Source organism: Mobula hypostoma, chromosome 6 (genome assembly GCF_963921235.1).
Source record: "Mobula hypostoma chromosome 6, sMobHyp1.1, whole genome shotgun sequence".
Classification (NCBI taxonomy): domain Eukaryota; kingdom Metazoa; phylum Chordata; class Chondrichthyes; order Myliobatiformes; family Myliobatidae; genus Mobula; species Mobula hypostoma.
Genome location: NC_086102.1, coordinates 92,519,094 through 92,531,373, shown reverse-complemented (window position 1 = coordinate 92,531,373; position 12,280 = coordinate 92,519,094). Strand labels below are relative to the sequence as shown.

Below are 12,280 nucleotides of genomic sequence, written 5' to 3'. Positions count from 1 at the left end.
CATGTTCTCCCCGTGTCTATGTATATTTCCTCCAAGTACTCCAGTTTCCTCCCACATCTCAAAGACATGCAGATTGGCATGTAATGAGTGGCAGGATCTGGAGAGAGCTGACGTGAATGTAGGGAGAATAAAAGAATGGGATTAATCTCGAACTAATGTAAATAGTTCAATTTATTGGGCAGATGGGGTTCATCAGCCATGGTTGGCAGCTCATTTAGGAGAATGAAAACTCTGACCTTGAACCTGTGCTGCATTGCAGCTATAGCCACTCATGGGGAAGGCTTTGAGAATAAATCCTGAGGAAAAATCCAGAGCTGGATTCTCTAAGGCAGTTCTATGTTGAGTTCAACACTGATTGGCAATTCCTGCAATGTTGCTGGTGCTGAACTACATCGGTGTCTGTTGTTCCTTTGGATTCAGCTCCGTTGGAGGGGGAGCCTGCGGCATGGACGGCAGCTTGAGCATTGACTTCACCTTGCAGCGTTGACTGTTCAGGAGAAGATGCTCCTCATAGCATTGACATAACACAGTAACATCACGGATACAGCTGGGACACAACATGCATGGTTGACCTCAACCAACAGAGGGCTCACAATGTGAATAGGTGGTTGATTGTCTGCACGGACTGGGTGGACTTGAGGGCCTGTTCTCATGCAGTATCTCTTTAATACCCTTCTATCGCGACCAGAGTTGTATGCAGCACTCAAACCAAAGTGAAGTTCAGCTTTATCTACTGCCGTGAATTCTAATCTACTTTAGCCAATTCATTGCTGACATCTAACATAAATTACCTTAAACTACATTTCAAGTTTAGGATTTAAAATTCAGCGTGAAAGTGGAAATTTGATCATTTTACAAACACTTTTCTCCAGTAGATTGCTTACTGTGAGATCAAACTGAGATTGGCAAAGTTGGCCTTGAAAGATAATTCACAATAATTTGTAAACCAGTTTGTGTAGACCTAACTGGCTTGCATATGGTCATGCATAATTAGACACCAGAAATCTATGATCGTGCTTAATTAGTAATCAGAAATCTGTGGGTGAACACTCAGGAAAGAGGCACTACAGCTGCTGTGAGAGGGCTTGTGTGTCATTTGCCTCTCACTCCCTAGGTCCACACAGACTCATTCTATTTCCTATTCTTCTGAACCAAGATCCTCTCTGTCTGATGTCCTAAACTAGAATTGTTGGGTGGGAACCAAACTGAAGAGACTGGGGAAGAGGAGGTTGGTTCACAAATAGAGAAAGCTTGTAGACAGTGCAAGAGGGAGGATAGGCAGGTGATAGAGAAGGGACGCGCTCAGACCGAAGGTTTGAGATGTGTCTATTTTAATGCAAGGAGTGTTGTGAACAAAGCGGATGAGCTTAGAGCATGGATCAGTACTTGGAGCTATGATGTGGTGGCCATTACAGAGACTGGATGGCTCAGGGACAGGAATGGTTACTTCAAGTGTCGGGTTTTAGATGTTTCAGAAAGGACAGGGGTGCTTATTGTTCCTTTTACCAAAATGCATTATCATACATTTCCCAATACTGTATTCCATTTGCCACTTCTTCCCCAGTCTTCCAAATTGTCTAAGTCCTGCTGCAATTGCATTGCTTCCTCAGCACTAACTACCCTGCCACCTATCTTCGTATCATCCACAAACTTTGCCACAAAGCCATCAATTCCATTATCTAAATCATTGACGAACAATGTGAAATGTAATGGTCCCAATACTGACCTCTGAGGAAAATCACTAGTTATCAGCAGCCTACCAGAAAAGGCCCCTTTTATTCCCATTCACTGCTTCTTGCCTGTCAGGTATTCCTCTATCTATGCCAGTATCTTTCCTGTAACACCATAGGATTTTATCTTGTTAAGCAGCCTCATGTGTGGCACCTTATCATATGCCTTCTGAAAATCCAAGTAAGTGACATCCACTGCTGCACCTTTATCCACCCTGCTTGTTACTTCCTTGAAGAACTCTTTAATAGGTGCATCAGGCAGGATTTCCCTTTACAGAAACCATTAGTCTCCAAGTACCTCAAAACCTCATCCTTAATAATAGACTCCCAAGACTTTCCCATCCACTGAGGTTAGGCTCAATGGCCTATGGTTTCCTTTCTTTCGCCTTCGTCCCTTCTTGAAGAGTGGAGTGACATTTGCAATCTTCCAGTCCTCCTGAACTATGCCAGAATCAAGTGATTCTTGAAAGATCATGACCAATGCATCCATTATCTCTTCAGCGTCCCCTCTCAAGACTCTGGGATGTAGTCTGTCTAGCCCAGGTGACGTATCTACATTAAGACCTTTGAGTTTGCCTAGCACTTTTTCCTTTGTAATAGCAATAACACTCTTGCTCCCTGACACACTGGCACACTGTTTGTGTCTTCCACAGTGAAGACTGATGCAAAGTTCCCATTAAGTTCATCTGCCATTTCTTTGTCCCTATTACTACCTCACCAGCATAATTTTCCAGTGGCCCAATATCAACTCTCACCTCCCTTTTACTCTGTATATAACTGAAAAAAATTTTTGGTATCCTATTTTATATTATTGGCTAGTTTGCCCTCATATTTCATCTTTTCCCTTCTCATAGCTTTTTTAATTGCCTTTTGTTGGATTTTAAAAACTTCCCTAACATCCATCTTCTCATTCACATTTGCTACCTTGTATGTCCTTTCCTTGGCTTTTATGTACTCCTTAACTTCCTTTGTCAGCCACGGTTGCCTACCCCTGCCATTTGAGAACTTCTGCCTCTGTGGGACATATCTATCCTGTGCCTTGTGAACTATTCCCAGAAACTTTAGCCATCTCTCCTCTGCCATCATCCCTGCTGGTATCCTCCTCCAGTCCACCTGGGCAAGGTCCTCTCTCATGCCTCTGTAATTCCCTTTGCAATACTGATACATGTGAGTTATGCCTCTCCCTCTCAGATTGCAGTATGAATTCAATCACATTGTGATCACTTACCTCCTTTGCATTAAGCTCCCTATTACACAACACCCAATCTAAGATGGCCTTTTCCCGAGTAGGCTCAAGCACAAGCTGCTCTAAAAAGCCATCTCATTGACATTGAACAAATTCCCTCTCTTGCAATCCGACACCAACCTGATTTTCCCAATCCCCTTGCATATTGAAGTCCTCAGTTACAATTGTGTCATTACCCTTATTATGTGCCTTTTCCATCTCCCTTTGCAATCTCAACCCCCACATCTTGGCTTCTGTTTGGAGGCCTACATCTGATTCCCATTATGGTTTTTTTACCCTTGAAGTTTCTTAACTCCACCCACAAATATTCAACATTCTCTGACTCTTGTCACCTCTTTCTAAAAATGTAATTCCTTCTCTTGCCAGCAGAGCCACAGCACTGTCTATGCCTTCCTGCCTGTCCTTTCGATACAAAGTATATCCTTTGATGTTAAGCTCCCAAGAATGGACTTCTTTCAGCCACAACTCAGTGATGCCCATGTCATACCGACCAACCTCTAATTGTGCCGCGAGTTTGTTCACTTTATTCACACAGGACAAGATAGGACAAAGTCAGCATGGTTTTTAAGGGAAAATCTTGCCTGATGAACCTGTTGGAATTCTTTGAGGAAATTACAAGTAGGATGGATAAACTGGATGCAGTGGATGTTGTATATTTGGACTTTCAGAAGGCATTTGACAAGGTGCCACACATGAGGCAGCTTACTAAGTTAAGAGCCCCTGGTATTACAGGAAAGTGACTGCATGGTTAGAGCAATAACCTGTAACTTCCCTTTTGGACTTGAGTCTGTATGACCTGGCATTTTTGTAGAGTGAACTGAACTCTCAAAGGTGGAAGACAGTTGCGGTGTAGCATGTACGGGACAAATTGAGGTTGCAGGGCCCGTGCCTGAGAGCAGGGAATGAGCCAGTGTTTGGCTTATTTAAGTGCTGAGCCAGATTGGAAAGGTCAGGTACGGGCTGAATCGAGGCAGTGGGTCCTTGAACCGAGAGGAACGGCCCAGCGTTTGGCTGATTTAAGCAATTGAAAAGATCATCGTGTCAGAGGAGAGAGACGGGTGGGTGTGCAGCTCGCTGGTTCACAAGGTTTACTTATGTCTGTGCTGAAATGAGACTGTGACCTGCAACTGGCAGGCTCCTGGATCGGCTGTGACTGGCTTTATGGCTGTGGACTCATTTTCGTGGACTTCAATTCTGAATGTTATTTGTGTGTTTTCATTGTCTGCACCACTTGTTTTTTTTCCCTGCATACCCGTTATTTGACAGTCTTTTTTAATGGATTCTATTGGGTTTCTTTGTTTTCTGGCTGCCTGTAAGGAGACGAATCCCAAGGATTATATAGCATACATACTTTGATAATGTACTGTCAACATTGAACTTTATAAAGTTAGTTGTGGGGAGAGGTGGTGAATGGAATTCCTCTGTAAGTGGACCCATTGGACTGAAATGACTTCCTTCAGTATCATAGGGAAACAATGGATAACTTATGCAGTATTTGGAGTCAACCCAAAGTCTTCCTGTGTTATCTACATTGATCTGATAAAACTGACTTTGAAGACAGAAGTGATCTCAAGGGCAGCTTCATGCAATACTATGAAGACAATTATCGATTAGCGTATCTTGGACAAAACCAGGGAGCTATTTCACATAGGTCAGGAGCATGTTCGGTAGTGAGTAATCCACGTAGGTTACTGCTATATTGTTATATTTTAAACTGGAACAATTGTTTTTCCTTAAAGATGCATAACAAATAACTGCAATAGGAAATCTGTTTTAACTTGGTTTATTACAGGTTGGAACAAGAGCCCAGTCAGAAAGAATTCGTACCTATAACTTCACTCAGGACAGGGTTACAGATCACCGAATCAACTATGTTTTGAGGGATATTAAGGTGAGATATACTGATAAAACAAAGATTTTTTAAATAATTATTTGGAAGTATGTAATTTAATTGGATACAGAGGCTAACTCAATAGTTATGGTAAAAACCCGAAAAACTAGAAATATTCAACAGAAGCTTCTTTTGGTAATTTTTTCAGATATTCCTTTAGTTCTCTCCACCCTCTTCAATCTCTCCAATTTAAAACATGATTGATTACAAATATCACAAGTTCTAATGAGAGGTTGTTAACCTGAAATGCTGATCATCACTTTACATGTGCATAGGCCTACTGAGTGTGCTTGGTTTTGTTTTAGTTTTCTAGCAACTGTCCAATTGTTGCTTTGTTATTGATTATGGCACCTATTACAGAATTGTTACAGCACATGAGACACCAGCCACTGAAACCTTAACTACCCTGTTTTGAACAATAAACTCAATCCCATCCCCTACTCTTTTCCTGTAACCTTGTAAATTATTTTTCTTGAAATGCCCATATAATTCTTATTTGAAATTTTGACTCTTTGACCCGTACAGGCAGCGTAGGGATGACTTGCAGTGGACTGAAAAGCTTGAGCATGTAGATATTAAGGAAGAGGATGTGTTGGGGCTTTTGGAAAGCATCAAGTTGGATAAGTCACCAGGACCGGACGGGATGTACCCCAGGTTACTGTGGGGAGCAAGGGAGGAGATTGCTGAGCCTCTGGCGATGATCTTTTTATCATCAATGAGGACAGGAGAGGTTCCAGAGGATTGGAGGGTTGCAGTTATTGTTCCCTTATTCAAGAAAGGGGGTAGGGATAGCCCAGGAAATTATAGGCTGGTGAGTCTTACTTCAGTGGTTTGCAAGTTGATGGAGAAGATCCTGAGAGGCAGGATTTATGAACATTTGAAGAGACATAATATGATTAGGAATAGTCAGCATAGCTTTGCCAAAGGCAGGTCGTGCCTTACGAGCCTGGTTGAATTTTTTGAGGAAGTGACTAAACACATTGATGAAGGTAGAGCCATAGGTGTGGTGTATATGGATTTTAGCAAGGCATTTGATAAGGTACCCCATGCAAGGCTTATTGAGAAAGTAAGGAGACATGGGATCCAAGGGGACGTTGCTTTGTGGATCCAGAACTGGCTTGCCCACAGAAGGCAAAGAGTGGTTGTAGACGGGTCATATTCTTCATGGAGGCCGGTGACCAGTGGTGTGCCTCAGGATCTGTTCTGGGACCCCCTTCTCTTCATGATTTTTATAAATGACCTGGATGAGGAAGTGGAGGGGTGGGTTAGTAAATTTGCTGGTTTCACAAAGGTCGGGGTTGTTGTGGATAGTGTGGAGGACTGTCAGAGGTTACAGTGGGACATTGATGATGCAAAACTGGCCTGAGAAGCTGCAGATGGAGTTCAACCCAGATAAGTGTGAGGTGGTTCCTTTTGGTAGGTCAAATATAATGACAAAATGTAATATTAATGGTAAGACTCTTGGCAGTGTGGAGGATCAGAGGGATCTTTGAGTGTCCTATGGACTTGGACCCCAAGCTGCTATGCAGGTTGACTCTGTGATTAAGAAGGCATACGGTGCATTGGCCTTCATCAATCGTGGGATTGAGTTTAAGAGCTGAGAGGTAATGTTGCAGCTATATAGGACCCTGGTCAGACCCCACTTGAAGTATTGTGCTCAATTCTGGTCGCCTCACTTCAGGTACAGGAAGGACGTGGAAACCATAGAAAGGGTGCAGAGGAGATTTACAAGGATGTTGTCTGGATTGGGGAGCATGCCTTATGAGAATAGGTTGAGTGAACTCGGCCTTTTCTCATTGGAGCAACAGAGGATGAGAGGTGACCTGATAGAGGTGTACAAGATAATGAGAGGCATTGATCGCGTGGATAGTCAGAGGCTTTTCCCCAGGGCTGAAATGGCCAATGCGAGAGGGCATAGTTTTAAGGTGCTTGGAAGTAGGTACAGAGGAGATGTCGGGGTAAGTTCTTTTTACTCAGAGTAGTGAGTGTGTGGAATGGGCTGCTGGTGGCGGTGATGGAGGCAGAAACAATAGGGTCTTTTAAGAGACTCCTGGATGGCTACATGGAGCTTAAGAAAATAGGGGATTATGGGTAAAGCCTAGGTAGTTCTAAGGTAAGGACATGTTCGGCACAGCTTTGTGGGCCAAAGGGCCTGTATTGTGCTGTAGGTTTTCTATGTTTCTATAATCAAAGTGTTTTTATAATAAAGCTGTTCACTTTGGAATTTATAACCTGTTACAAATAACAGCAACATTGGATTCTTAATTTGCTTTCTAGATTGAGAGCTATTCAGCATGCTTAACAGGTTCTTCAGCCCAAATCATCTATGTCAGTCTAGTTGCCTAACTGAGCTAGTCTCATTTGCAAGGAGTCTGTGGACCCCAGGTTGGAGACCCCTGTTCTAAACCTTTCCTATTGATATACCTATCCAAATCTTTTAAATGTTGTAATTGTACCCTCATCTACCACTTTCTCCACTCCTTCCATATACTCTCCACCCTCAGTGTGAAAATATTTCCCCTCAGGTCCTTTATAAATCTTGTCCTGCTTGTTTTAAACCAATGCTGTCTCGTTTTGCACTCCTACCCCAGGGAAAAAGACTGTGACCATCCATCTTAACTGTTCTTTAATTAACAGCACATGTAAACGTCCCACATTTTGTCCTTTAGCTAATTTTCCTCTTGTTTTCCAGGAGGTGCTATGTGGTGGCAGACAGCTGGATGAACTGATTAATAAACTTTTGGAATCAGCAGAAAAGGAAGCACTCCTGGAACTTATAGAAACAAGTAATAAAAAGGCTACAGAAGGTAGTTAAAGCTAAAATAACCAAACCAAACTCATCGTGGAAAACATTCTGTTCATGGCACAGTGCACACTGACTTGAGTATCCATGCGTATTGGAAACTGGAATATTTGTTGCAAAGGAGGTCCATTAATTTTATAGCTTTATGGAGTTAATGATTAACCACCTTAAGTTTCAGTCCCAGTTGTTTTCCCTGAGTTACAGCTGGTCACTGCTTAGGTTTAGTCTGTCTGGGTTGCAGGAGTAATGACAGAATGACGGTTATGGTTGTGAAGGAATCCGTAATATAAACACTAGTTTCAAATGGACAGCAGGGAAATACATTTCAACACAACCTGCTTGCTCTGTGCCTCAGGGAAACCATTCAATAATGTGCAGTTTGACAGGAGTTCCCTTCTGATGTAGGTATAATTGTTTTCAAGATATTGTCTGAATAATATTGTTATGCAGTTACAAAACATCTAGATTGACGCATAACAAATTGACCAGCCTGAGCCTGCGAGGGAAATCAGTTCAGCTCCCTCTTTACGCATAAAGCAGAAGACTTCCAAAGTATTAAGTGAAACCTTAATGGGTATGTACCATGTATTAGCCATTTAATAATAAAGAAGCTGTATATTTGTTACTATTTATTCCCCCCACTGCAAGTCTTAATGCATTTATTTTTCCACTACAATAGAAACACAGCAACCTACACGTAGCTGGTAAAATTGCTGCCTCTCAGCACCAATGGTCTGGGTTCAGGCTTGAACTTGGTTGCTGTCCGTGTGGAATTTCAAACGAGAAAATCTGCAGATGCTGGAAGTCCAAAACAACACACATGCTGGACGATCTCAGCAGGCCAGGCAGCATCTGATGAAAAGTGTAAATCATTTGAAATTTCAGGCTGAAACCCTTCTTCAGGACTGTGTGGAATTGACATGTTTTCTGTAGACAAAGTGTGTTCCTATAATGTGGGCTCCAGCATCATAAAGAGGTGCAGGTTAGCTAGTTAATTAGCAACTATAAATTGCCCCAAGCATGTAGCTGAGTTATAGAATGTTGTTGGGCTTGTTTTGCTGTTGTTCTTTCATTGTTTGTTGTGTCCTGAAAATTATGGCCATGCTATGATGACAATACTCAGGGGCTGCCCATAGCTTGTTAACACAAATGGCACCTTTCACTGTGTTTTGATGTACTTGTGATATATGAATGTGGGTAGAGTAAACAATTGGATTCGTATAGATAGGTGCTTGATTGTCAATATGTAATCAGTCAAGTTCAAGTTCAAATTTATTGTCATTCAACCTGTATACGCCAAATGAAACAACGTTCCTCTGGACCAAGGAGCACAACGCAGTATATAAAACTCACTCACATAACACAAAGTAATATTGCCACTAATTAACAAATAAAAAGGTGCATTACACATGTTTTTAAAAAAAAACGAACAGTACTGGTGCTTCATGCATGATGAGACCTGGGTAGTGGCAGGGAATTCAGTAGACTAATGGCCCTAGGGGAAGAAGCTGTTTCCCATCCTAACAATCCTTGTTCTAATGTCACAGTAACACACATCAAAGTTGCTGGTGAACGCAGCAGGCCAGGCAGCATCTCTAGGAAGAGGTACAGTCGATGTTTCAGGCCGAGACCCTTCGTCAGGACTAACTGAAGGAAGAGTGAGTAAGGGATTTGAAAGTTGGAGGGGGAGGGGAGATCCAAAATGATAGGAGAAGACAGGAGGGGGAGGGATGGAGCCAAGAGCTGGACAGTTGATTGGCAAAAGGGATATGAGAGAATCATGGGACAGGAGGCCCAGGGAGAAAGACAAGGGGGGGGAAAACCCAGAGGATGGGCAAGGGGTATAGTCAGAGAGACAGAGGGAGAAAAAGGAGAGAGAGAGAGAGAAATGGATAGCCTCCAACCTGATGGCATGAACATTGACTTCTCTAACTTCCGCTAATGCCCCACCTCCCCCTCGTACCCCATCCGTTATATACTTACATACACACATTCTTTCTCTCTTTCTCCTTTTTCTCCCTCTGTCCCTCTCACTATACCCCTTGCCCATCCTCTGGATTTTCCCCCCCTCCCCCTTTTCTTTCTCCCTGGGCCTCCTGTCCCATGATCCTCTCATATCCCTTTTGCCAATCACCTGTCCAGCTCTTGGCTCCATCCCTGCCCCTCCTGTCTTCTCCTATCATTTTGGATCTCCCCCTCCCCCTCCCACTTTCAAATCTCTTACTAGCTCTTCCTTCAGTTAGTCCTGACGAAGGGTCTCGGCCCAAAACGTCAACTGTACCTCTTCCTAGAGATGCTGCCTGGCCTGCTGCATTCACCAGCAATTGATGTGTGTTGCTTAAATTTCCAGCATCTGCAGAATTCCTCATGTCTAATATCACAGTATCTCCTTCCTAATGGTAGGGCATCAAAGAGATTGTTGGATGGTTGATTAACAATATGTACACAGTGCTTCTGATAAATATCTCTGATGGGTGGAAGAGAGACCTTAATGATCCTGTCAACAGTTCTCACAATCCTTTGTTGGCACCTGTAGTCAGATGCATTGCAATTCCCATACCAGACGATGATGCGTGGTGCTCTGTAAAAATTGATTAGAATGAAGGGGGAAGGAGCCTCAGTCTCCTCATGCTGCTGTAGTTTCTTGACCAAAAGAGGTGGTGTTGAGTGACCAGGTGAGATTGTCTGTTATATGCGCTCCCAGAAATCTGGCGCTCCCAGCTCTCTGCATGGAGAGCCACATATGTCTAGTGAAGAGTGGTCAGCCTGCACCTTCTGAGAATCTACCATTATGTCTTTGGTCTTGTCCACACTGAGACTCAAATTGTTGTGTTCACACCTTTCTACCAGCCGCTGTACCTCCTTTCTGTATGCCATGTCATCATCGTTATTGATTAGGCCAACCACTTGTGTCACCAGAGAACTTGATCATTAGGTTTGGATTTAGCAGTGCAGTCATGCCTGAGCATGCAGCCCTGGGGAGCACTGGTGAGATGTTTCTACCAGCATGGTCTTTCTGTCAGGATGTCCACCAGTTATAGAGAGAGGTGTGACCCAACAAGGACAGTTTACCCACTAGCTTCCAAGGAATAATTGATGTTAAATGCCAAGATGAAGTCGATAAACAGCAACCTAGCATATGAAGTACCATCTTCCAGGAGGGACAGGACAGAGTGGAGTGCAAAGACTATGACATCAGTAGACCAATTTGAGCAATAAGCAAAATGGAAAGGGTCCAAATTGCAGGAAGATGGAACTTAATTCAATCCATAACCAGCCACTCAAAGTAGTTCATTATTGTTAAGGTCAGTGTCATTGAATGGTAGTTGTTGAGTGTGGTGACATCATCCTGAAAGGACAGTAAACTGTTCCAGAGAGATGCTGAAGATGTCTGTTGTATATCTGTTAACTGGGGTGCCAAGTACATTATCAGGCCCCGCGGCTTTGTCGGTTGACCCGACAAAGGTCTTCCTCACATCATGGTAGCATAGCAGTCAGTGAGATACTATTACAACTCAAAGCACTAGAGTTAAGAATTCAATCCCAGCATCCTCTGTAAGTAGTTTGTATGTCCTCCCTGTGGAACATGTGGGTTTCCTCCAGGTGCTCTGGTTTCCACCCACAGTCCAAACACATATCAGTTAGATGGTTAATTGGTCATTGTAAATTGTCCTATGATTAGGCTAGGGTTAAATTGTGGGTTGTTGGTGATGAGTCATAGAAAAGTACAGCGCAGAAACAGGCTCTAGCCTATCTAGTCCATGCCAAACCATTTAAACTGCCTAATCCCATTGACCTGCACCCAGACCATAGCCCTCCATACTCCTACCATCCATGTCCCTATTCCAATGTCTCTTAAATGTTGAAATGAAGCTTGCATGCACCACTTGTGCTGGCAGCTCATTCCACATTATTACAATCCTCTGAGCAAAGATGTTTCCCCTCATGTTCACTTTAAGCATTTCGCCCTTAACCCATGACCTCTAGTTGTAGCCCCACCCAATCTCAGTGGAAAAAGATTGCTTCTATTTACCTTATCTATATCCCTCATAATTTTGTATACTTCTATCAAATCTCCCTTCAATCTCCTTCGTTCCAAAGAATAAAGTCCTAACCTATTCAATCTTTCCTTATAACTCAGGTTCTCCAGTCGCAGCACATTCATAGAAACATAGAAAACCTACAGCAAAGTTGTGCTGAACATGTCCCTACCTTAGAAATTACTAGGCTTACCCATAGCCCTCTATTTTACTAAGCTCCATGTACCTATCAAAAGTCTCTCAAAAGACCCTATCATATCCGCCACCACCGTTGCCGGCAGCCCATTCCACACACTCACCACTCTGCATAAAAAACTTACGCCTGACAGACCACAGTACGTGTGTCCGACAGAGTGATCAGCAGCACTGGGGCTCCACAGGGGACTGTCTTGTCTCCCTTTCTCTTCACCATTTACACCTCAGACTTCAACTACTGCACAGAGTCTTGTCATCTTCAGAAGTTTTCTGATGACTCTCCCATAGTTGGATGCATCAGCAAGGGAGATGAGGCTGAGTACAGGGCTATGGTAGGAAACTTTGTCACATGGTGTGAGCAGAATTATCTGCAGC

At 43.1% G+C, this 12,280-nt stretch overlaps 1 protein-coding gene across 4 annotated transcripts in view; it reads left to right on the top strand.

Moving 5' to 3' along the window:
* Nucleotides 1–9,230, top strand: part of mtrf1 (mitochondrial translational release factor 1) — a 47,562-nt gene extending 38,332 nt beyond the window's left edge. For 3 of the 4 annotated variants that reach the window (XM_063051211.1, XM_063051212.1, XM_063051213.1), the window contains exons 9-10: nucleotides 4,769–4,867; nucleotides 7,560–9,229. In XM_063051211.1, coding sequence (XP_062907281.1) covers nucleotides 4,769–4,867; nucleotides 7,560–7,682 — 222 coding nt within the window. In that variant the 3' untranslated portion in view covers nucleotides 7,683–9,229. Of the gene's footprint in view, nucleotides 1–4,768; nucleotides 4,868–7,559 lie in introns of all 4 variants that reach the window. The other variant, XM_063051214.1, reaches the window with a different exon arrangement.
* Nucleotides 9,231–12,280: the final 3,050 nt, after the last annotated feature.